We start from the raw sequence: 26,802 nt of genomic DNA, 5'->3' as shown, positions 1-26,802 counted from the left end.
ATAACTAGAAAGCTCATTGTCCACCACCTCTATCATTAGTGCCATATAACTTGTGTACCTCTGTGGCTGCTTTCTTTGCCTGAACATGGTGTTAGGAGCTTCAAATTTCTCCTAAGCCTTTAAATCAACTTTTCGGCCCACTTGGCTTTCTTCCTCCTTGTGCTAGGAGTCTCTAACTAAGTAGTTGCCTCCTCTCGTCCTGGTCTCTTACCCTCATCATCTTGCTCTGCATCCTGCTATGGATCCTATTGTGCGAGCCTCTTGCCACTTGGTTGAAACTCAATCTGTGATCCTGGTTGAGGCTTCTCCTTGGGAGCGAGTAGCTCCTCCATCTTAGGTACTATAATTTTCTCTCACTCTAAGGACTCCCTCAGTGCTTTGCCCTCCTGAAATCTCACATCCCACCTAAGAACTGTCTTCTCGAGTCCTAGTAGATACACCCTGTATGCCTGAGCTATCTCACTATATCCCACGAAAATACCCTTCTCTGTTGTGGGCTCCAACTTCTTTCTGCTATCTTTGGACACATGGCAGTAAAATTTTGTGCCAAAGATACAAAAGTGTGAAACATCAAGCTTCTTTCTTGTGAAAGCCTCCTCTGGTGTAACTCGTCCAAGAACCCTGTGTGGACTCTTGTTCTGTAGAAATACTATAGTGTTGCATGCCTCTACCCACAAGAACATAGGCAGTCCCTGATCATGCAACATGGCCTTGACCGCTCTAACAATAGTACAATTCTTCTTTTCAGCCACCCCATTCCCCCGAGGGTTGTGGGATGCTATCAGTGCTTTGCTATTGCCCTCCTTTGCACACAACTCCTTGAAGGCATTGGAGACATATTCTCCACCATTGTCACTCCTCATTGCCTTGATCTTCTTCCCGGTCTAGTTTTCTACCAAGGCCTTAAACTCCATGAACTTGGTTAAGACCTCATCTTTCTTCTTCATGAAAAATATCCAAGTTTTCCGAGAATAATCATCAATGAAAGTAACATAATACTTGTGTCTCATAAGAGACGGAGAAGAGAAGGGCCCGCATACATCTGAATGCACCAACTCCAAAATCCCTTTGGCTCTGCTGTCTTGGCCCTGAAAAGAAGTCTTGGCATACTTGCCAAGTGTGCACCCCTTGCACACATCATGCTGATCAAAATTGCATGCTGGTAATCCTGTGGCAATCTACTGAAGAATCTTCAGCGCCCCATGATGCAAGTGTCCATGCGCCTGTGCCAAAGTTCTCCCAACATCTCTACTCTGCTCACCACCTACCTTGTTGCTCAAGGCTGCGCATGTCTCAACCTGCAACCTGTAAAGGTTCTTCACCTTCACACCTATCTGCTTCATTGCTCCAGAAGTTAAGTGCTTGAGGCACGCCTTACCTCTATTGAAGATGACAGTATATCCCTTGTCCTCAAGGGTTGCTATTGAAACAAGGTTCTTCTTTAGTCCCGGAACATAGAGGACATCTCTAAGATGGAGAGGGCTCTCAGACTCCCTCTCAAAGCTGACAGTACCAACTCCCTTGGATGTGTACTTGCCATCATCTCCTAGCTCTATTTGAAACTGCATGTCCTGCTCCTTCGGCTAGCTGAAATACTCCCTGTTATCGGTCATGTGGAAAAAGGCTCCGAAATCAATATACCACATGTTGCTCCCCACTGAGCTTGCCATGCAAGCTATTAATGAGAGTTTTCTCAAACTGAGAAGCAAACCCATCTACCTCAGCTGATGCAACAACTTGATTCTTGCCGGACCTCTTCTTCTAATTTGGACACTTAGTAGTAGCATAATGCCCAAATTCATGGCAATGGAAGCACTTGATCTTACTTAGATCCTTCTTCTTCTTCTCGCCCTTCTGACTAGTCTTGGCCTACCCTTGGCCTTGCCTTGCCTGCAAGAGCAAAATTCTTCTCGTCCTCGGTCTTTGCTGATCTACCATCTCGGGTTCCTCTCCCGATCTCCTCCTGAACACAGTCAATCCATAACCTTACCCAACTGGGAAAGTTCTCTCTACCACTGGCAACATCCCGGAAGCCATACCAAGACTTGTGAAGTCCCAGTAAGGCAAAACTAAAACGGTCATGCTCAAATACAGTGATACCCACACCACCTAGCTTATCTTGAACCTGAGTGAACTTCATAAGATATGTGACGATGGACTCTCCTGGTCTCATTCGGATACTCCTTAGCTTCTCCTTAAGAGCAAGCTTCCTGGTATCACTGGAACTTTGATATAGATCTAAGATAGCCTTGAACACCTCATAAGTTGACTTCTCATGGATATGAGGAACTATATGGTCTTTTATCCCTTCCAGAATAATCCTCCTAGCCTTGACATCATTCTGAGTATGCTGGGCCAATTGATGGGGATCTTGAGGTGGTGTTATAACATTCTTGAGAAATTCTCCCACTCCATTATCCTCCAATACTATCATGATCCTCCCTTTCCAAGAGACAAAGTTAGAGGCTCCCTCTAAACAGTGGTCAACTGTTAGTCGTTGGTACGCCATCCTCCCTGTCCAAGGAATTGCTCTTCACAAATCCGATCTTTGTCTTTAACAAATCTGAACTCGTTAATGCTGGTATTTTTTTCGTTCTTTCCTCTGATACCATTTATAATTTCCTTGAAATTCTGCAACTGCTATTATATCAATCTTGAAAACAAGTTTGTTGCACCAAGACACAAAATTTCTCTATGTATTTGCAGCGAAATAGGAACAAAAATAAAAACACATTCACACACAATAACACAATAAATTTTCTAGGCAACCCAACTGGGAAAATCCTCTGCTAGTTGTAGAATTTTATTGACAGAATTGAGCAAATATAATTTGTTTACAAGGCAATCTGTTTCACTAGAGAACAAGATTGTTCTCACTGCTAATACTTAGCTGAAACCTGCTTGCAAGAAACCCTGTCTTAGCTCCTAAATCCTTGTGCTTCTTGGCTATTATTTCCTAGTGCTGGCAAACTCCTATTATTTAGGAATTAGCTCCTAAATATGAGTGCACTTCTGCAAAGGAATTGTCTCTGTTATAAGCTGCATACATGCCTCTCACACACTCTTCTTAGCAGCCAACTCTCACACGAAACTCGTGCTCAAAAACAATATGATACAATTGTGCCTTTCGACTTCCTTTTATGCAATTCGATCAAGCTAAAACTAGCAAGTATATATTTGGAATATGAATTGAGTTTGACTTGCTAGCTAAGTCAAACTAACTCTTCAACTTGTCCTGCCTGAAATAGACTTTGAAACTCTCTATAACTCGACCTTTTCCAAATACAACTTGCACTTGGAGACAAACAAGACTGAGTCTCCAACTCCTGCACATGAGCTAACTGCACCGTGACTCGTCCTAATTTCTAGGGACTCATGCATGCTGAAGAAGACTTGTGTTAGGTCTATCTTGACTAAGGCAGCCGCAGGAGTCAAGAAGACCTTTACTCGCTACTTTTCAACATAATGAACCCTGCAAAAGATGATATTTACCCTTTGCCACAATTTCTAAACCAATACCTTGTATGTCCTACTGAGCTATGTGAAAAAAATCTCATCATAAAATCTTCATTTTTTATTTTAAGCTTTGAAATACGATTTTGTAATGGCCCAAACTTAAAACATAATTAAACATAATGGCCCACCTTTGAAGCATAATTATACAAAAGATACTTACAGAAATCCAAGGCCATTGATTTTCAAACACAAAAGATTTCAATTACTTTATACATAAGAATAGTGAGTGGTAAGAAACTTACTTGTAGAACGAAGAAACCAGTTTACTTGTGATTTTAGAACCATTGCGCTACTCCGATCTAGCTGATTGCAACCTAAATGTGGGGGATGACTCTCCACCCAACCATAGGCTTAGCTGTACTATGTCTTTCTAGAGTTGGCTACCCTCGAGCCGTCAATCAACTATCTCTGCTAGTGAATCCCTCTTTCCCTATAATTTTTCCCAAAGAAAGACACTTCACATCCTCCTCATCCATCAAATAGATCACTCTTCATGCACGTAATCCATGTGTCATCATGCAATTTTTATTTTTTATCTTAAGTTTTTCTTAAATTGGCTTTTCCATAAATTTAGTCTTACTTATTTTACTCTTTTACTTTATTAATGAAATAGTTTTTTTCTTTTATTATTATTATTTATTAATTGCGTCGAGAGGTGCTCTGCAGCCTAGTATGGTAGAGATGTTGTAATGTAATGTAATGTCCTATAAATAAAAATAAAAATTAAATTAAATAAAAAGATTAGTGTAATGTAATATAAACATTTTAACTCAGTCAAAATAAAATAAAAATAAAAATAAAGTAAAAATAACAAAATAAAAATAACCCTATAAAAATAAAAATGACGCATGGTATTCATGTGGAATATAGCCTATTTAAAGGGGGAAATTAAACCAACCTAGATCTACCAAGCACCGAGAGGGATCAAATCTCTTCAGATGCAAACCTCTTTTAGAGTGAAAAGAGATTTGTGTTGATTTTTCCACGACACTTCAGAATTAGGTTTATGTCTAAGATCATGATCACAAACACACTGAAATACCACAACACTAGCACTTTGCACAATGGAAAATATAAAACAATGAATCAATATCGTGCACAAGACAATTTTTAACCCAAAACTTGTTATATTACAAATCTTAATACAACAAATGTAGGGCTTCCGTACCAGGGATCATGGCCCTTACAATGAGCCCTAATACAAGAATGACTAGGGCTTGGTATCAGCAACTATGACTACCAATCTTTCCTTGAACAAAGTGCAGTTGACCTACTTGCTGATGTAGCGCTTCTGCAACCCTTTCAGTCCACATACCTTGAACACATTTGGTAGGTACTTTGCCTCTTTTGCTAATCACTGCAACTTCTACAACTTCAGAATTATTACATCTCCAACTGTCAATACTGCCACTATCAATCTTTTAGCTGTCTCGAGAATGCTGATCTTAGGACTTCACACACAACCCTCTTAACTGACTCCTTGTTGCTCCAAGATCAATCCTTACGGATGCTTGTCCACTGCCCACATAACACCGAATATCCTCCAACATTCAATGTACTTAGGGCTTGCACCAATCTGCCCACTTATCAATAATATGCCCTCCTGCACACACCATACTAGGGCATCACAAACAACCCACACACAATCCTCTTTTCTCTTTCAAAGATGACAGATCTAGGGCTTACTGTACAACCCACATAATAACGATTTGACTCACCAAGCTCGTTGTCCTTATGGCTTACAAATTTGCCCACAAACAGTCTCTTTACATCACTGAAGAAGATTGAACTAGTGCACACATTAACTATTGTTCAAACCCTATGAACAAACCCTTCACTTAACAACACATTTCCTTGGCACCAACCCTCTCTAGCAGGCCTCCCACATTCCTAAACTCCTTGGCCTCCTTGTCCAAAACACTAGCAACCTTGGACAAACACACTACCTCACCTTTTAGGGCTATAACACATCAAACTAGGGCACACAGGCCTTTTCCTTCTAGTGCTATGGTTTGAGGATGTGCTGTCCTCCTAGTCGCACTTACCTTAGGCCTTTAGGCCTCTTACCTTACTCACTAGGGTCAGCGATCCTCTTCTTGCAATTTTGTTCAACAAATTAGGGCATTCGACCCTCCTTCAGCAAATTGTCTAGGCCTTTCAGCCACCCTTTTCTTAACCAATCAAGCCTGTAGCCCTATCCACAGATTAGAGAATACCAAAAAGAGAATCTTAGCTGCTAGGGCAGAAGGAAACCTCCATAAGAGTGAGAAAACTTGATCCAAAACATTCCCTTGTTGTGACTCTCCTTGAGACTCCTTCGCTTGCCTTCTTAAGATGTTTGTTGCACTTGGATGGTGATCAAATGAGTTTCATCTCTTTCCTTCTTCTATTGTTCTATGAGGGTAAACATTAGCCCTCAAAGGTCATGACCTAGGCCCAGACCGACTTGAGTTTGCTTCACGAAACCCCAACTCACATTAGAAAATAGATTTATTTCATTTGGTCAAGACCATAGTTTTAAAACTCGGACTCAGATTCGGAATCGGCCGAGGGTCAACTCCGACTCGATATCGACTCAGCCTAGTTGATTTCACTGACTCGGTCTTTGTAAAACATACATTAATTTTTTTATTTATGGAAAAACATATTTTTAAAGATTTTCATTCATGTTTCCAAACTCAAAGCATTAGAATATAGAGAGAAGACACCATATGATCAAACCATGCTCATGAATATATCTATTATATCAAAGTGGCACCCAGTGCACTATCCAATACATGTAATATATAGAGATCAGAACAAAAACACATAGCCAAGGAGGCTCTAAATGGCTTCTACAACAAAACATCACTAGTCACCACTGCTAGAGAAGGCAACATCATTTGGCTCAGAGTCTGAAATCAGAGTCAGATGGGGAAACACATGGCTCCTCCTCTTCATCAAGATCTCCAACTGCAACTGTAGAAGTATTAGCAATAGTAGTAGTTGCACGCTAAGATAGACGAGCTATGCGCTTGCGTCGTGGCTGAGTAGAGGAAGTGCTTGCAGTTGGAGGACTTGGGGTTGGTACTAGTGGATCTGCATTTAACTGTACAGTCTGTAATGCATCCATCTCTAAATTGAAATCAACACCAATGTCCTCATCAGGATCAAACTTTGTTGGTTGACTCTCCATTACCCAATCTGAAGATGGATCAATATCTTCCAACACAATGTGATTTGTATCAGGTCTTTTGTTCAACAATTGGTTGCGTCTTAGCCGAAGGTTGTATTGGACGTAGACTAGATCATTTAACCGTTTTTATTCTAAATGGTTTCTCTTCTTCGTGTGAATCCTCTCAAAGATAGACCAAATGGGCTCACACCCAAAAGCACTGCAAGTTTGACTTAAAATACCGATTGCAAACTTCTGCAATTGAGGACAATGACTACCAAATGCCTCCCACCATTGTGCTGTAGAAAACGTAGTTGTGTAATGAGTTAGCTCATCAAATTATATCCAACTTTCAAATTATAAACAATTTAATAAAATACGAATTTGAAAATTGAAATTGTTTACCTGGCTCGTCTGCTTCCCTTGCAATCCTTGCTAGGTTTTTGCCAAAGGTACTTGTGGCTCTACTGAAAGAAGTGATCTGTCGGTGCATCTCCAATTGCTCACTCTCATTAGGGACCGTGTGCTCAAGGTACTTAATTAATCCATCTCTAACCTCCCCAGTCAAAGCTTCTCCCTCCAGAGCTTTATAATGATACCTTGGGTTCAGGAAAAACCCAGCTGCATGCATAGGGAAATGGAGTTGATTGTTCCATCTTTGATCAGTGATTTCCCAAATGGGCCCATACTTAGCCACTCTATCCTTGTATGTTGCCTTTATTTGCTCCTTTGCCTGATCCATAGCCTCATAAATGAAATCCATAGCCTAAGTCACCTGACACGGGGATTCGGGACACGTAGGATTCGGGATTCGTGGTGTCGGATTCGGGACACGCTGACCCCCGGAACAGGACACGTTATATATTATTTTATTAAATATATATATATATATATATTTAAATATATATATATATATATTAAAAATTAGTTATTAGCATATTTCTTACACAAATTTTTATTAAGGATACAAATTTATTGATTTCAAACATAGATCTTCATCTATAGCTATTAGCATGCATAGTACATACAAAATTCAAATAAATGTCAGTGGTACTGGTCACATAAATGATAAATCTATTAAAAATTTAAATCATGATTCATAATTCATAACTGAAAGACAACTTACAACTACAAGATAGTAAGATAAACACACTGACAACTGTAGTTTTCTCATTAAGTCATCAAATCAAAATCTGTTACATATGTAGTGTTGGTGCAATGCCAATGGCAAATAGAAATAGAAAATATAAAACAACTATAGGTATACAAGCCTCAAGGCATCAATCAGCATCAGAATCAGCATCACTGTCCCCATCATCATGGTCCCCACTGCTCTCCTCTGCATCCTCCTCCTCCCCTGTATCCATAGTCGCCTCTGCATCTGCTGGTATGGAGGTTGACCCCTCTAAGTCATCAAAACTAATAGGGTCTAGCACTGGATCACCGAGATCCATGTTGGCCAATGCCAACTCAACAGTGGTGTCCAGACCCATATCTTCAGGAAAGACATCCCACATCTTTGTCTTTCCCCTCAACCACTCTTCCCTTTGCCTGTAAATAAGACGAAGGTTGGTGTGCACATACACCATTGTCTCTGCCCTGGACTGCTCAAGCCTGTTCTTCTTCACAGTATGCAAATTCCCATATGTGCTCCAATTCCTCTCGCAACAAGAGGATGAAGTCACCTGAGAGAGGAGCCTCATGGCTAACTGCTGAAGAGGAGGGCTTGTTGCCCCATGATTTGCCCACCAAGAGTAGGGCTTCTTAAGCCCCCTGTCTCTAATCACATCATAACCTCCAAATCGACCAGTGCCAGTGGAAAACTCTGCAAAGGCATCCTCCACCTCAGCAAGCAATGCACTATCCTGATAAATCCGCTTCAATGCCTCTTTCCTCCCCTGTGAGATTTCACCATCCATGTGAGGAGGGAATCTGCGGGAAGGTCCACCATTCAGCCACTCATGGTTGTAGTATTTGGGGTTCAATGAGTGAGCCAAACAATGTAAAGGTGTACAATTCTTGTCCCATCTGCGGACAAGAATATCATGTATGGTATCGCAGAAGGCCTCTGGTGATGTCTCATACTGGGGGCACTCACTCTGTAGAATAATGCTCCTCACAGACTCAATCATGGAATCCCATCCCTCATAAACCTCTCCTAGGATGGGTTTGTCTGTATCTGCAACTCGAAGCAAAGAGATGATAGGGTCCATGATCCGAATAATTAGATCTACCCTCTCCCACCAAGCATCATCTAGTACCGTGTCCTTCACTCTTTTAGAGGCTGCCTGATCTGTCTTTCTCCAAAAAGACCAAAACTCAGAAATAACCATGGACCCAAGAGCAGTCTTGACCTCCCTCAACCTCTTCAACATCATGAATGAAGATGCAAACCGTGTATCAGCAATCTTCAACAATGATAGATTGCTGTACTCCTTGTAGATAGTGAGGGCATTTGTATGATTTTGCACAAAGTTACGGATATGTCTTGCATCCTCAATAATGCTTCCAATCCAAAGCACATCAGAAGCAATGGATTTCAGTGCTAAGTTCAATGAATGGACAATGCAAGGTGTCCAAAACACTTGTGGATATTTAGCTTCCACAATCATGCCAGCCGCCTTGCAAACAGGTGCATTATCTATAATGATTTGCACACAAGAATCAACACCTACCTCTTCAACAACTCTAATAAATAACTCACCCATAAATTGTGCATCCTTGTATTCGCCAAGTGTATCCACTGCTTTCAGGAAAACTGGACCATTCAAGGAAGACACCATGAAGTTGATGATTGGGTGTCGTGCTGGATCTGTCCATCCATCAGAAACAATGCTAACCCCAGATGTTGGCCATGATGCCTTAATAGGCTCGAGCATTTTTTGCACCTCTTTTTTTGCCTTCGTCAACAATGTGGTTCTTAGCTTCTCTGACCCAGGAGGCACATACCCTGCTGGAGACCCTTGAGTTAGAGCTCGGCACATCTCAACAAATAAAGGTGAACGTGCAACATTAAATGATATGAAGTTTTGATAGAAGAAGAAGGCAATGGTGAGATCAAGCTCTTCCCGTCTCTCTTTTTGGAAAATCCTGTCCATTGGACCAAGTGATCTTCTTTTTAATGCTTGTCCCCCAGTAGAAGTAGAACTCTCATATGGAAATTTGGTGGTGGCTTTCCTCAAAAATGGAAGGGGGTCTTCATTCTTGCCCTTGGGTGCTTTTGATTTTGAAGCCAGTGCCACATGTTCCATACCAACATTGGCCTCCTTTTCCAATTCTTTTCTCTGTTGTGAAGTAATAACTTTACAAGATCCAATCCCACAACCAGGTATAGCCAACAAATGTGATTTCACACGGTAATATGTGCTTTTGAAAGAAATGTTACAATAGTTGCATTTCCATTGCACATTGCCTCCTCCCTTTCCCTTGTTGTTTGGCCCATCCTCTCTTGTGACATATTTCCACAATGGATATTTTTCATTGTCTTTAAGTCCTCTTCCCTCAACATTACTTGCAGCAGACTCTGATGATATTGGGGGAGGAAGAGCATCTCTACCCATGACATTCTTGCCCTTCCTTGCTGCCCCTGCCTTTGATTGAGCCATGTTACCTCAACCTGTAAAAAAAATGAACAAACTGCTGTAAAAATTTAAATGAACAAACTGCTGTAAAAATGAACAAACTGCTGTATTACGAAACTATTTACCTAAATTTATATACATATATATAACTTGTTATATTTGAGTGGACTCAGGACTGGGATTTGACTGAGTTATGGGCATGCTTAGCTTAGTTCATTGATGACATTGACAGCCTACAGCCACAGCCCACAGGTTATTTACTTATCTATATATGCCATATGGACTAATACGTTCACGGTTCTTTGAATCTTTTCCTAATGTGCAGACATAATACTCATCACTACCTACAATTTTTTGAAGCTGTAAGACATGCCATTAAATGATTAATGTAAACAACTTCAATATGTTCAGTTCATGGTTTTTCAGTTCATTCACTAAGATAGAATGCCTTGTTAAGTTGAAGTAAGTTCCACTTGAGTTTCTGTAGCAGTAGGATTATTATGTTGCATTTGGAAATCGTCCATAAAGATTAATTTTACATTGATCAGATAAATCGATTACAACTTTCAGCATTCTGCTATGTTGTTTACTTGAATGGAATATTAACAGAGCCACAGTGTTTTGTACAGAGTTCCATTTATAACTACACGTTTTCTGTCCTGATTTGTAATAACATATGAACACGTTTATAGACCTCACGTTTCCATCGTTATTCAACGACCCTAATAAACACTTTTTCTGCCATGATTTCTGAACTGCGATTAGCCATGCCTTTTGAAAATATGTAAGCTAGTTGTTCCATAGATATGGTGGTATCGTATTATATAAAGATGACGATCTTTCTGATTTATGGTCATGACTGTTTACAACCACACGGGTTTAAAAAATCACGGGTTTACAACATAGCATTGCCACTGCTCGGGTTTTCTACCGGTGATTATAACGATTAAAATTTAAACGATGCCTGTGCGGCTGTGGCTGCTTACCTGCAGTTTAACGATGCGGCGATGCCTGACGCAGTGACGTTGGGTGGACTGTGGTCGTTCGGCGGTCCGCTCCTCGCAGCAACAAAGAATTCTGAATGAGTGAATGAGCTGAAGCCTGAGAGGGACACCCCTTTTTAACGTTGCAGAACCCTCAAACCGAATCGCAAACCCTCAAAACGAATCGAAAAACCAGGACTCGCTTTTCAGAATCGAGACACGATTTGTAAATTAGGGCACGTTGCTGGACACGACGTGCCACAATAGGACACGACGTGCCCTCCAAACCTGACACGAATCGGCATAGAATCGTGTCCGATTCGACCGATTCGGGATTCGTCCATGGTTTTGAGCGAATCCGGTTTCTTAGTCCATAGCCAATCTTTCCCCATCCACCAACCGCAACACCTTAACTAGTGGCTCAACAACCTTCACAATCTCTGCTGCCTTTTTCCAAAATATGTCTTCATTAACTTTCTTTCTTACATCTTTGCCATCCTGTTTGTGAGCCCATTGACATCCATTCCATTCATCACTGGAAAACATCCTCTACAAGTTTCTATGTTGGGAAAGCATAGATTGCAATGTCAAAAAATGAGTTGCAAATCTAGTGATGGCAGGCCTAACAAGATCCTTGCCCCCTGTGTTTTTCCTCATCAGGTTCAAAATCCATGAGTGATTGTAGATATACTTTGTTATGCTTTTGGCATGCTCTATAGTGTTCTTGATCCAATCTATTTTACCAATATCCTCAAGCATGAGGTCTATGCAATGTGTAGCACATGGGGTAAAAAAGATGGTTGTGTGTTTTTCCACTAACATTTTACGAGCAAGAACATAGTTAGAGGCATTATCTGTGATGATTTGAACAACATTAGGCACCCCCACTTGTTCAACAACCTCCTCCATAAGCTGAAACAACGAGTGTGCATCTTTCACCTTATCAGATACATCAACTGATTTTAGAAACATGGTTCCCTGTGGGCAAAAGATAAGAAAATTTATGATGGTATGGCTCCTTTGATCAGTCCATCCATCTGACATGATGATAGATCCTATTTTCACCCATGAGCTTTTGAAATCTTTCAAATATTCCTCAATAGACAATCTCTTTTTGTAAAAGAGATCCCCTTAATTCATGCATAGTAGGGCCTTTGAAGCCCTTTCCAGCAACAAATATGGCATCAAACATAGGTTCATAATATGGTGAACGGGCAACATTGAAGGGGATATCAACATCATACCACCATCTAGCTATGTAATCACAGACAATTTCTCTCAATTCTTTCTTCCAATGGTCATCTAAAGTAGGTTGGATTTGACCTTTATTAGCTTGAGGACCATGTGTACTATCAGAGGGAGAGGAGGGTGTGAAATAACTTTTGATATCACCCTTTTTAATTTTACGCTTACCCTTTTCTTGAATAGACACCAAAGAGGGAGGAACATAGCGAAAGGGGTTGGATGCATCAGTGCAAGGGATAGATGAAGAGCCCTCATAATCAAAATTGGGGTTGGCAACTATCATGTGTTTTAGACTCCTCTTCCTCCCTATTTCAGCCTCTATTTCTTTTTGCCTAGCTTTTTCTTCCTCAAACTTCTCAATTTTTTCGAGTAACTCCTTCCTAATTTCCCCAATCTGTTCTACTAGTGCTGCACATGGAACAATTTGGCCTCTAATACCAGCTAAGTGTTGTTTTAGCCTATGCATGCTCCCTCCACCCCCCTTAATTCTTTTATGACAAAATTTGCAATACATTTAATTATCAATCATCTCAGCATATGCCCAAGCAACATCTTTCATTCTAGGATCCACTTTCTGATATTTGGAATAGTAAATGAAAGGACAAAAGTCTGAAAATGAAAACAAAAAAAACAACTCTTCAATGTTCTATTTCTAGAAAAATTACTCTTTTTTTTTTTGGTAGGTAAGCACCCACGGGGTATTTGAACCAGTGACCTATCACAAGGAGTGCCTTAACAATGCACCCATTCACCGTCAATCCAAAGCCCCGTGGGCTCTAGAAAAATTACTCTTCATTTCCTAGATTTGCAAAAAAAATCAAGGGCAGATTTGAGAAGTGAAAAAAAAAATACCTCTAGCCTCCTCAATGTTGCTCCAATGATTGCCCAAGAACCTCCTCACTGCTACTCCAAAAATAAACTCCAACTCTTCACAAACTCCTTACAAATGCTCACACAAATGTAATGAGATAATTGTGAGGAAATGTGAGGGGGTTGGGTCTCTTTTATGGGCTTGGGGGAGGGGTAGAGGCACTTAGAAAAAAACAAGAAAAAACTTACTTTGAAGTCCACTTTGCCGCCCTTTCCCTCGCGGCCCATGCCAGTCGGTTTAAGATGGGCTCGACTAAGTCGACCGGTCAGTTACTGCACTGGCTGAGTCGGTGACTGGCTCGGCTAGTTCAGTAACAGAGCGGCTGCCTAACTATTTTTTCTACCGAGCCGACCCGGGTAGGGGTATGGCTCGGTCAACCAGGCCGAATCCGATTCGGATTGGCTTGGTTTTAAAACTATGATCTGGACACCTCATTGTTGCCTTAGGTTCCCCTTGGTCCATTAAGAGTGCCCTATTGCAAATAATGACTAAACAATTATTTCTTCACTAGGTTTTGCGACAACAACTTTGGGTACAAAACCCACTGCTTGGGTGCACTGCCCACAAGCCACTTTTGTGGGTCAACTTCACACAATCCCAGTACACCAGGGGTTGCGGTAATACCTTCCAAGCTACACAAATCAACAATTTAATCCCTCTCAGCACTTGGTAGATCCAGAGTTAAGATGGATCTAGGTTGGTTTAATAATATGGGGTATTATTGTGACAAGCTTTCATTAGATCCTCAACCTTTTCTTATTCCTCATAGCTAGGGTCCCATTGCTTGTGAAATGCTTGAATCAATCTTGCAAAAGTTGATGTTTCTCCTTTGCCACAATTTTTAAAGTAATACTTTGCGTGTCCTACCAAGCTATGTGAAAACAATCTCATGATAAAATCTTCATCCTTTATCTTAAGCTTTGTAATACAATCCATAAAAAATGCAACATGATGTACCCCTAGATGAATCTCCCCATGAAACCTTGGGATATGGTTGGTCCATCCTTACGCTGGAGGGGCTTTATGTGGATACACAGGAATACCCAAAAAATTTAAAGGGGTGTACCCTCTAGATGCATCTCTTATAGGAATGTTGCCATACCAATTTTCTTCAAAATATTCAAAATGGATGATATGAAACCTAAAAAATATATTACATTCATACCTTTTCATACCAATGGAGTGGAGTCACTATGTGAGTCTTCAAATTTGCTAGACGTCGTCACCTCTACAAACACTAGTCAAGGACATAGTGTGACTCCCATGTGACACGTAGAAATCTAGGTAACGTAACCATAAGAGGTGACATGCACTCATCTAGGGTCATCATGGGCATGAAGGTGTTGTATGATAACCTAAAGTTAGAGCAAGCATGGAAGGCACCATACCGAAATAGGTAGTTGCTATGAGTGTAAGAGGTGACATATTTCAATGAGGAGTTGATGCAAGTCTAGGAGTTGGCAAACATCAACCTAGGGTGGATGCGAGCATAAAGGAGACCAATGCCAACAATGTACTAGTAGAGGGAAGGGAAGCGAAGGGAGGAGACAACACTGCTATAAAAGTGGCTCTCTAATTGCATGCTATGGCACACAAACAATTGAGAGAACATCTCTAGAAGGAAATAATGGCTAACCCATACTAGGGAGAGGTTATCTTGAGTAGGGCCATACCCTAGTTAACAACCGAAATGTGACTGACCTATTAATAATGTGACCAAAGCAAAGGAAGTGGAGCTAAGAAAAATGGGCCATAGAGCATCCAAAGGATGAAGACAAGTAGGGAAGGATGCAAAAGGCCACAAAAGATGGGGGGGAGAAGGTGAGGGGAGAGCTAAGGAAGATTGAGTGCTACCAGGTAGGGAGGTGGCTAGTGCTTATGGTGAGATTTCTAGGATGGCCTCGTGGAGGTCCCATCAAGGACGAGGCTTTATTCAACTAATAAATCCATGACAAAACATGGAACCCTTGTGACATTAGCAAAGGTCACCTCAGACAACCTAAGGAAAGCAGAGGAGGAGAAGGTTTGGGTTAAAAGGGGTTGAGGTAGGTGGAATCAATGGGGTCTTGCAAAAGATCGCCCTCAAAGTTTGTGAGGTGGTGGGTGTCATTACCTAGATCATTAATGATGGTGGAGGGGTCTTCCCACTTGGGGGATAATTTGCCTTTTTTGTTGTAAAAGTAATCCATTTTGAGCATTTGATCGTCAATGCTAAAAACATGAGATTGGGCCTTATTTCATAAGTAATGGCCTACCTTTCCTTATACACCTTGTTTTGTTGGAAAGCTTGAAGGTGTTGCTCATCCAACATTTCAATGTTGGTGAATCGTGAGGCGAGTGACAAGGACCTCATTCTAGGGAGTTAGGGCAAAGGAGGCAATGTAGAGGGAGGGGATCTTAACCTCGAAGGGGAGAATTGCTTCCACTTTGTATGCTAGGGAGAATGGGGTGACACTTGTCAATGTACGCATGTAAGTAAGGTAGGTCCAGAGGTTGGGAAAGTTCTCTAGGTGCCAATCCTTTTAGGAGGTTGAAATGGTCTTCTCAAGGATGGAGACTAAGAGCTTATTGAAGGCACTGGCTTAGCCATTAGTTGGAGGGTAGTGGGGTCAGGAGAAACATTGTTGGATAGTATACTTTTTACAAATATCTTTCATTTGATACTTCTTAAAGGCCCCACTATATAAAAAATGATCATGTGAGGCACCTCATATCAAAAGATGATGTGATTGAAAATTGACTTTGCTACAGTGTAACCAAAGCCTTTGCATAGGTGAATGCCCCTGGCTCACTTTATGAAATACTCAATGGCAGTCTAGATGAAGGTATATTGTTTCAAGGAGGTAGGAATAATTTTCTTGATGAGATTTAGACCTAATGTTGCAAATGGCCAAAGCAAAAAATATGGGGTGCAAAGAGGTAATGAGAATGAATCCCATTGGAATATGCTTGGCATTAGGAGTTATCACAGACTAATTGGAAAGAGTCATGAGCCTAGAAATGACCTGCACAAATGATCTTTTAGGAAGTAGCATGCTTGCAATACTGATCATTGCAGACCCCCAGTGATCCTATATCTCCCCCGGTCCTTCTTCATCATCAACAATAGGTCTTGACAACGTCTTTCTCTCTCTTATTCAACATTGAGATATCTAGTTTGTAGCCTCTCTATTCTATTATTGCACTTATACCTTTGTATATTTTGGATACACTACTAGGGAATAACTTAGCTAGATACTTGGTTATGCTTTTTTTATTTTTTATTTTTCCTTTTGTTGCTTTTTCCATTGATATAGGTGTTGTCGCTTCCAGAGATGGCCTCAGATTGCATACAAGACCAGTGCCTGGAACATCTAGATTTTGTGTGTCTCATATGATTCTCAGGAAGTTGGAGACATCACCTATATTTTTGTACATATGTCTTCATATATAATAATAACAACATGGGTTGGTTCATTCATCTAAAGGCATAAGCCATGTATTTCTGGTACTTCTTCACATATACAACTCACAGAAATATATGTATAAACTAGTGGAGGCCGAGTAGTTCAAGGACCTACAGTTTGTGAGAGAAGATAAGGAGATAGAATAACTCATCACATAGAGCTTGAAGCGTCAAGAATTCTACACTCATCACATAGAGCTTGAAGCATCAAGAATTCTACACTTATCTGAGTTACAGGTAGACATAATGGATGAAAGAGGATTGGGTGCGATGATTCATGGAGCACAATTTTAAAGATATAATCTCAAAGATCCATACAAGCACATGCATTAACAAGTCAATACAAATGAATCTATAAGAACGTATGAAACATTTCTAGCAACTACGATTACCTGAAATCAGAGAGGAAACATGAACATAATGGAATTTAAACAGGGGGGTAACATACTGTAGTACTCGAAGGAGGAATCACCACCATTTCCTTAATATTCTGAAAGACACATATCATAAAGTCATACAGTCTTGAAAATAACATGTAGTTCCTTTTTTAGGATTCCGAACCTCTGTGAAGTGTTGCTTCTCACTATTTATCCAGAGAGGGGAGCATTGAGCAGTGATTACAACAAAATATCTTCAGCCGAGCCTCAGCTGTCAGATCGACTAGCTGTCTCGGCCTGGGATGGCTCTATGGCCCAAAAATGACTACAAAAGATTAATTGCTTCATTAAATGATCGACACATTACATGATTACAAAACAGGTTAACAATTAGATGGAAATGCCAACAAAATCTCTCCATGCCCATCCCTGGGATTGCATTTGCTCAGGTTTGCTTGCCCACAGTCTGGCCTCCTGTGCCACCCAACTGAGTCCTGTCGCTTCTGCCTTTATTGCTCGAATCATTCATTCTCCAAAACTGGGAGCTGTCAACTATCAGTTTAATGTCACAATACAGAAGAAGAGGTTGCCTGGGCGGTACTTCGTCTTCCCTCTGCATGGAGCACCATGTTGGATCATCAAATCCTCCCGAGCTTCCATGTCTTCATTTACTCTGTCAGTGTTGACCCTGGTTTCGTGCCACAAGGGGCCTTACTGGGTCAGCCCATGCCGATTTTGAATGCTGCATCTCCTTTCTTAAATGCCGTAGCTGCCGACCAACCATGCCTTTAAAGTTCTCCAGTACCTCGTCGCGGAGTTATCGCATCGACATTTCCCATTAAAAGTCCTTATGGGATGGGGCATTCTGATCCACTTTAGCTCCTTTTGCTTCATGTGACCGGGGGCTATGACCAGGTACTTAGTCCTCGGGCGCTAGGGCCTTTGGACTCCCCTCTAGGGGTCTTTTTCCTTTGTTACATGGAATCCCGCATATTGGTGATTTCTGATGTTCACCTTTGGTGCCTCCTCCCCAACATTGCGATCTCCGATGCGCGATGCGGTCTGGCCCACTTGGAAAAAGGATAAGGGAGGGTCTGCGCCCTCTATAGCTTGCGACCGCCGAACACCGATTGGGCCCACCTGGGATATCGCAATCAACAATTTCATAATATCGTCTTTGTTTGCACCCTTTGATACTTGCGATCGCCGATATGCGGGATTGTCTGTCCTGCTTAGCTCTTGGTTCTTCGCTCTCCCTGTGACCACTGGCTAGCCCCCTTATCGGAGGTTCGCAATCGGCGATTTCCTTTTGATGCACAACACACCACAACCGCCAATCGCCGATCACCCTCTGTGCTTAGCCCCTAGTTCTTTTAGCTCTTTATGTGACCGTGTGCCAGCCCCCTTATCAGAGCCCCTTTCTCGGCAGATTGCAATCGGGGTTTTAACCTTGATGTAATAACATGCCTCAACCTGCAAATGCCGATTTGCGATCTTCGATGTGACATCATCCTCTGCCATGTGTCACCTTGTGAGTGGTGACACGTGTCACTCAGATATGCCCCCATAGGACCCCTGAAAATGTTAAATCAACATGCCACGTGTCCTTTGTACTGCCACGTCATGATGATGTCAGCCGCCACATGGCCCCTTTGAGGAGAGAGAAAAGGTCTACTTGCCCCTGGTTTTTTTTGCTGATTTCCTTTTCAAATCATTTTCGGCCCTTTCTGGTGATTTACACTTATCGGCATATTCCTCCCGCGATTTCATAAGAGTGATCAGTTGAAATCGCTGATTGCCGATTTGCAATACGTTTGGGCGATTGCGATTGCTGATATGTGAGCCCACCGATGCGCCATATAGGACCCCTGATGTCTGATTGCTGATGCGCCCTGGACCTCCGATTGCCAATAAGCCAATGCGCCTAGGACCTTCGATTGTCGATAAATCGATAAACCGATATCGACGATCGCTGATTTCTAATTGTCAATGTGCTCTCCTACTTCTGCTTTAGAAAACTCCGATTTGCGAGATCTAGGATTAAACTTAAACATTTTCCTTTGCTTTCTGGTTTTCAAGGGTAACTTTCAACCTGCTCTAACTTTTGATTCTGGAGTCCATTTGGGGAGTTCCATATACCGTTGGAAAGCTAATTCTGAGCACTATCCATTGGATGGTGTCCGATTTAGCTTTGAGTGCTTCTATGGCTTGGAGGCTAGCTCCAAACATCTCTGTTCTTTTGCCCTCTTTGTACAACTGGAACTCTCTTTTTAGAAGGTGACAACAATAGAAATTACTTTCACACTCCTATATTGTATTTGCACTGCATGTACCTTCTAGTCCCATTGAACGAAATGACCTTTGTGGTTATTTATTGGAAATTAATAAAATTACCTTGTCCTATCTTATCTTTCCATGCTGATCTTCACAAGAAGGCACTTGGTTGTGGTTTTCATCCCATTGTTTTCCTGCAAAATTTGGTCTTATGTCACCACTCACCACAATAAAAACACTTTATACATTTCCCAGGTTTCTGAGTTTCCAAATCAACACTCTTGCTGCCATCTTCGTGCTTGCCCTTGAATTGTGTTTTGAATGTGATGCTTGAATTCACATTGCTGACAATGAATTGCTTCTTCCACCCATCCTTCTATAAAGACTTATTACTAAGTTTCTCAATTGTCATCTCAACATCTCCATAGGTTATATTCAAGGTTTCAACAAAATTTTCATATGAAGGCAGTAGGTTTTTAAACTAAGTATTTCCTATCAATGGTTTTCAGTTGATCTTTATTCTCTATTATTTTCAATAAGTATTTTAAAAAAGACTCATATTCTTCTATCTTTATTGAAACTCGTATATGTTTTTTAAAGCTTTGAAATCTTGAAACTTGAAAGCATCATCATAGTCTTGCACTTCATACAACATCTCATCGGTTCAGAGAGCTTGATCAATATCACAGCCTCCCTATTTCTTGCATCAAACTCAGCTCGACCATCCTCATCTGTTGTATTTTGCACCTTCTTTCCTAAGACACTTTTGTCTAAGCATGTGTATTGAAAAATCGAAAACAATCTCTGTTTCCATGTGGTGAAATTTTTACTAAACCCTTGAGTGCCTTCCAATGTAATATGGGATAGACTGGCCATTTTAAAGGTTTAAATGTCAGCTAAATTATGAAGGGTATCTCTCTCGCTGTTTTGACAGCCTTTATTAGTGTCAAAGAAATCAATTACAAAATTACTGTTTTGTTTCCAGAAATTTCACACACAAAAATTGTTTGCGAACTTCTCCAAACGTTCACCAATCTCTTAAATTTCAGAAACAAATTTAGATTTCTGTTCTGAAAATCTTTCACAGTAGACTTCTCTTCTGGAATTCTTCAAAAAACTTATAATAATGGAAAGCAAACTTACAATTTTTGTCTTAATTCTTCATCAATTTGGCACTATTTTCCACCCTTGTCTGTCAACTTACCTACAGGTTGGCCTGATCCTCTGCCTTGATTCCTCTGCTAAGGTTGGTCCCACCTCTTTGACTGCCTGATTCCTTTGTTTAGGTTTTCTGGTGGCATGACTTCCCTCACAAATGAACATGCATATCCCTCATGGACCCATGATGCTTGAGCTCCTTATGGATGGATATGTTACCCTTATTTTGTTAAATTTGCACAGATGGCATGGATATTCTTGATGGCAAGTTCCTCAGCATCATGGGATCACAGCATCACGAGTTCTGACAATACCCACAACAGCTCTAGCAATCCTTGACTGGGACTACTCGATGATGGTATCCTTACAACATCTTTGTTCCTTGACTGTGACGAGTGTTGACAGGAATGCATATAAGAATGAGAGAGGATAGATTGCTATGTAATTGAGTGATGCAATGTCTCATTACATTGTAGGAATGAGAGGAGTAGATATGCAACTCCCAAACACCCAGTTGTTTAATGACTACATTTATTAACTCATGGTTACAATGCTTTATCATAAAGACTCTTAAGTCTTTATTGTAGGTCTAAAATTTATCTAAGTTCCAATTGGCAGTGTGTTTTAGGGCATTTGTGTTTAGGCCAGGTCTTTCAATAAAAAAATGATCCGGACTTATGTAGGTACGCAACAAAATACAAAAATACACATATACACAGAGATGTAGGAGAAATAAAACTTCATTTCATTAATATCAAAGAACTGAAATATGCTTACATATAGAAATGGAAATAAACTAGCTTGGGCGATGGTAGCTCATCTCTGAGAAGAGATGTGGTGGCTACATGCCTCTGAACTGTGTTACAATGAGGCTTGAAGGCCTAGTTATTATTGAGAAACATTGGAAAACCCTAAACATCCAAAAACCTAACCTTAGGAGATGAAGCGCCAAAACTATGGGTCTCGTTTGGATAAATTGGTACATCAACTTCCCGGGGTAGTAACTTTGGCATACGATCTCCATTTGACGTGCACAATACCTCATTAGAAAGATCTATCCGAGGACTACAACTTTTGACTGCAAACATGTATTTGACTCATATTTGCCCATTTTCCCAAAAAACATCGTTTAGGGCCTCAAAATGGCTCCGGAAGTTCAGGACCCGAAAATTGCCAAAAATAGTAAATTGTGCTACAATGAAGGAAACTGAAAAACTGAAAGAAATAGTGGTGGGAGTCCAAGTGGAAAAGGTGGGTGACCACCAATATCCACCTAGGTCAAAAATCCATTAGTAGTTAGTGTAGATGGTGCATCATGGAAATGAACACTGACCATACGTGAAATGTAGATCCTGATTTTGAGTGCTGCAATTGCTGCATCTATAAATTGCATTTGATTTTTTCATATAGTTTTATGAATTCAATTTTCAGAAAATATGCTCCCTGTGTAAAGCTTTTAGTGTCATTCATCTATCTCTGTCTGTTAGCAAAATTTTCAGAATGAATCTTCCTTCAGTAAAAACTTCTTATCCTTTTGGTGCCTGTGAAAGGAAGAATGTGTGAGACCTTCCAGTTTGTTTTGGTTATAGCCTTGAAATTATGGATCAATTCCGTGTCATTGTTTATCTATGACTTTTGCTAAAGATACCGTCCTCGTTACATTCTCATACCACAAGTAATTTCTCGCATAGTTTCTAAGCAGCTTTGAAAATTCACCTTCTGGTTGTAAGTTGTAATCCGTCATATCCTGGACCATTCTCATTCTCAGTAGATTATGTTCTTTATCCAAATTTGGATTAGTTAAATTCCAGTGTTGCATGGGGACACATTCCCAAGGATAGGAGACATGCTCTCCATGCTTTTGGGACGTGGATACTTCAAGGGGAATGTTTCTTCATTTCCCCTTTTTGCAGAGGATGCAAATGGATGAAGTAGAAATGTTCCCCTCAAAAATTGAGATGCTCCCAGGCTCCTTTTTGACTGAAGTCTGCTGTTTTGAGGGGAAAAAATGACAACAATGCAAAATGAAACATAATGTAAACTTGATGGACACATGAGGGACCTAATGAGGCGTGATTCGGGTTCGTTGGAGTGCCACTGTGTATTCTTGAGTCTGGAGAATTCAAATGATTCTGTTTCTGATAGTGACATTCCCATGGTTAGTCCTTATTCCCTCATACAGTAGTTGGATGCAGAGACTAGTGGGGCAATGCCTTGAGCAGTGATGCTCGTTTGTCATTTAACTTGTTCTTAGATCAGTGATTTTAAGACTTCGATCTATATCTTTTGAATTTCTAAGTATAATGAATATTACAATATTAATAGATGATCTTTGAATCGTGATTATTATGTTATGTTACATTATTACATGTATAGTTTATGATTTATTATGGTACCGGTAATGATGAATGTTATTGGTGCATTGTTATGTATAAGTTTTTAGTGAATAATGTTTCAGTTTTTATATATTTTAATTTATATTTCTTAGTATGTTAGGTGGGATCATGTTGGAAATCCCAACATCCCTTAAAACATTCCCTAGAATTTGGGGAGAGAGGGGGGGTTGCTTCTACACATCCCTTGCACGCATTTACCAGCTTCTTGTTGATTTGTGTAGCTTGGGAGGTACTCCAAGCCCTACAGTTCAGGGTTTGGAGGGAAAAGCACCACAAGGGCAACTTGTGGGCTTGGAACCCAAGTGTGGGGTTTTGCACCCATCGATGTCTAGGCCAAAACAATGAAGGATTTGTTACATGTGATGGACGAAGATGATAGTGCTTGGCGATACGATTCCAAAGCATCAAGAATCGTCCAAATCCAAGTTGTTGTTAGAGAGAAATGAATTTTTGAAGTTGACAAGGTAATTATTGGTTACCAAGTCATGTAGGCTTGGTGTAAAACAACTCCAAAAGATGTGTCTCTTCAAGATTCGTTGGAGCCCTTGTATGTGTATAAATACAAGGTGTATTAGAGTCATTTTGATCATCCAAGAGGTCAATACAGACCAAAGAAGCTCTGAAATTTTCGTGAGGCTTAGCCGCAGCAAGGGAGCTAGAAGACAGTGTGAGGAGGCCGAGGTACAGCTATGGGGAGACCGAGCTACTGTAGGTGACAGCGAGGTGGAATAGGGGCTGTCTAAGGGCATGTTTAAGGGCTCCCTTAATGCGGATTGCTGGGCAGAGAAGGCTGCAGTCTAAAGGAGCAAGGGACTGCTGTTAGAAAGGCAGTTGTGGAAATATTTGAGGAGGACCGAAGCTACAGTCAACTGCTGGGCTAGGCCGCAGGCCATAGCCAGCAGTTGGAGGCCCTTAAGGGCTGCGTCTAGGTGGACAGAGCAAGGAAGGGACAGCGTGGCACAAGGAGGCTCCTTCTAGGGTGAACCACAGCCTTTAGAGGCTTGTATAACTGACTGTGTGTTGGGTGGAGGGCAGCGTGGTGTGCCCTAACCGGTCGTGCAGTATTGCAGCAAGGTGAAACAGCAGTGCTTGGAGATGTGTATTGGGTCAAGTTCGTGACTGGATTGGATCATGTTTATTGCAGCCTGTTGATGCCATGTGTATAACAGTCCGAGGGGGTGAAGTGTCATACTAGGAGCAGAATTGACAGTGATTGATTGGGTACCTTAGAGCTGATTGGAGGGCAGCGTGTTGGCTACCCAAAATAGCCCTAGAGCAGCAGACAAGAAGGATGTTGTTGATGCGTGATTGGGTAAGGATTGCAGCCTTATGAGTAGCTCTTTGATGGACAAAAGAGGCTACTAGAAGGCAGATTGGAGCTCGGGAATTGGCCAGCCTAGAGAGCAGTTTGATGAGCCCGTGTACTTGCAGCAGAAGTGACTTGCAGCGTTGTTAGAGGGCAGCCCTCCTGGAGTCTTGATGTGTAGATGCCTTGATGGACTAAGGCACTACTAGTGAGCAGTACGGGTGCGAAGGACCAGCAGGACAAGATACGACAAAGAAGAGCTGCAGCCAAGATTGTCATTGTATCTCGTATACTAGACTGTTGTATTATTCAGATTTGGTTTAATATGACGAAGATTGGTGATTGTACATTATTGTACAACTTTGTTTAAAACTGTGTATATTGTGCATATGTGATTTACTGCTTTATATTTCAGCGGTGCAAAGTAGTTTATGATTGAGATTCTTGGTTTGGTAGCGTCAGTGATTTTAAGACTCTAACCTAGACCCAAGGTCGTGGAAATTCAACACTCCTGCGTCTCAGCGTCCTGAAGATGCAGTGGAACATTGTCAAATTTTCTAACACAAGTTCTTTGGAATTCAGTCTTTTGGATGGGTTGACATTTATAACTGTAATCCTTTAATCATCCTCTTAGTTACATCATCTGTTTGTCTATTCTCAAAAACTTTTTATATGGATCCAATATCTTGTTTATATCTACAGGAACCAACATAACTAATATGGTAACATTTGTTTTTTCAATTTTATGACAATGTATTAGGGATTTACAGCAAGTTTTACAGACTTAATGCACTCTGTTTTGATGGCAGGCCCAAGATCTCCTTCATAGGTATCTAGACAAGACTTTGACTATAATTGCCAGTCCAGAGTCATCATCTCATGTTTGCCACAGCACAATAGATGATCCTGAGGATGAGATTCGTCTTTTTAGGCGGGCACCTCGTGGGATCACTGTCAAACCTGTAGGTATGATTTGAATGTTCAATAAAAAGAGCTCTGAAAACTAGAAAGAGATCAAGGGGTCTGTGTTAGTCCTTTCTTGAGTTAGAATAGTGTGGTTAGAGATTTGACATTACATGTTTTGATTCTCAATATATGTGGATATGGACAATTTCTACAACGTAGAGATTTTTATCGACAGATAAGGTTTTCATCTTCTCTTTTTATTTTTTTGCCATCTTTGTCAGCAGAAACATTAGAAAGGTTGATCCCTAGAAAGAAACCAAGAATACCCCCAAGAAAAGAGATCGATGAGAAATCACCAGAGGTAATTGACTACACTTATGTGTAACCTGATTGACAAGTTAATTGTGAACAATTGTTTGGCTACAAATTTTCATTTATCTCATATGCAATTTCATTTGTGATCCCATACCAGTTTCAGTCTCAAATTCAGTCTGTTGCTGTTGATGGGGCTATTATTATAGAGAAGGCAGAGAAGGAAAAAGCAAGGGCATTGGTCAGATTGCAAGAAAAAGAAGTGGCAGCTCAGGCAGCAGCAAAAAAAGAAGAACAGAGAGTTGCTTTGTTGAAGCAACAAAGGGGAGAAGAATGGCTTCCTTCTATTGCCAGTGAAATGTTAAGTGATATAATTGCCAAAAAAAGGGAGTTGCAAGATCGTTGTTCAAATCTAGAGAAGAAGCATTCAAACAGAGCTTACTTGAATGGTATAGTTCATACAAATGGGACACATCAAGAGAGTGCAAAGACACATCCAGATAAGAAATTGAGTGAGGCAAGATGAATGGGAATCAGGAGAAGAAAGGATCACAGATAAAAAGTCTTCTACACTGTCTACATCATAGATAAAACAATTGTTTTCTTCCATGCATGTGATTCACTATGTTTTACAATCTTAATTTAAATACCTAATATTAGTTTGTCAATCCATGATCTGTGGGATTCCAAAATTCTTCTTTGACTGTATATAACTATGTGCGTGTACAAAATGCTGCTGACTTTACCTAATGACTTGGTTGGGTTAATAAGAACCAAGATGGAAACACCAAATTTACTGACTAGTCAACTGATTAGGAAATTATATAGTGTATTAAATTGCATACGAATGTTCACCATAATAAAAATACACAATCGAATATATTGGGAATTTACTAATGTTTCTGGTGTAGGCCATGGACCTTGAAAAAGAGCTGTGGTTTTCTGAAATGAGAGGGAAAATAAGATCGATGACAAAATTTTATTCAGTATAGTGTAAATAACCATCCTAGCAGGTGATAAATTCATGTGAAACGAGTACATAATAGCTTGCCTCATTGAGAGTCGTTTTTTAACAAATATTGCCATCTTTGGTAAACTGACATTTTCAACTATGTGAAGGTATATATTGAGCTGATCACCAAAAGCTCAAGTTCGATTTAGCCCATAACTCACAATATGAAAAAACTGCCCATAAAGACTACAAGTGCCTTTTTGTACAAACTGAATATAATTTCTTTGGCAACTAAGAAATTTTTTCTGCATATAAAAAAGATATGT

At 40.6% G+C, this 26,802-nt stretch overlaps 1 protein-coding gene across 2 annotated transcripts in view; it reads left to right on the top strand.

Moving 5' to 3' along the window:
- LOC149153475 (uncharacterized) overlaps positions 1 to 26,192 on the top strand; it is a 75,903-nt gene extending 49,711 nt beyond the window's left edge. The window contains exons 2-4 of one of the 2 annotated variants that reach the window (XM_089441154.1): positions 25,116 to 25,272; positions 25,494 to 25,573; positions 25,685 to 26,192. In XM_089441154.1, the coding sequence (XP_089297280.1) occupies positions 25,116 to 25,272; positions 25,494 to 25,573; positions 25,685 to 26,050 (603 nt within the window). In that variant the 3' untranslated portion in view covers positions 26,051 to 26,192. The remainder of the gene's footprint in view (positions 1 to 25,115; positions 25,273 to 25,493; positions 25,574 to 25,684) is intronic. The other variant, XM_089441155.1, reaches the window with a different exon arrangement.
- Positions 26,193 to 26,802: the final 610 nt, after the last annotated feature.

Source organism: Pinus tabuliformis, chromosome 9, assembly GCF_031772625.1.
Source record: "Pinus tabuliformis cultivar Carrire ecotype Pingquan chromosome 9, CPIR1, whole genome shotgun sequence".
NCBI classification, from domain to species: domain Eukaryota; kingdom Viridiplantae; phylum Streptophyta; class Pinopsida; order Pinales; family Pinaceae; genus Pinus; species Pinus tabuliformis.
This window is presented reverse-complemented; position numbering and strand designations above follow the sequence as displayed.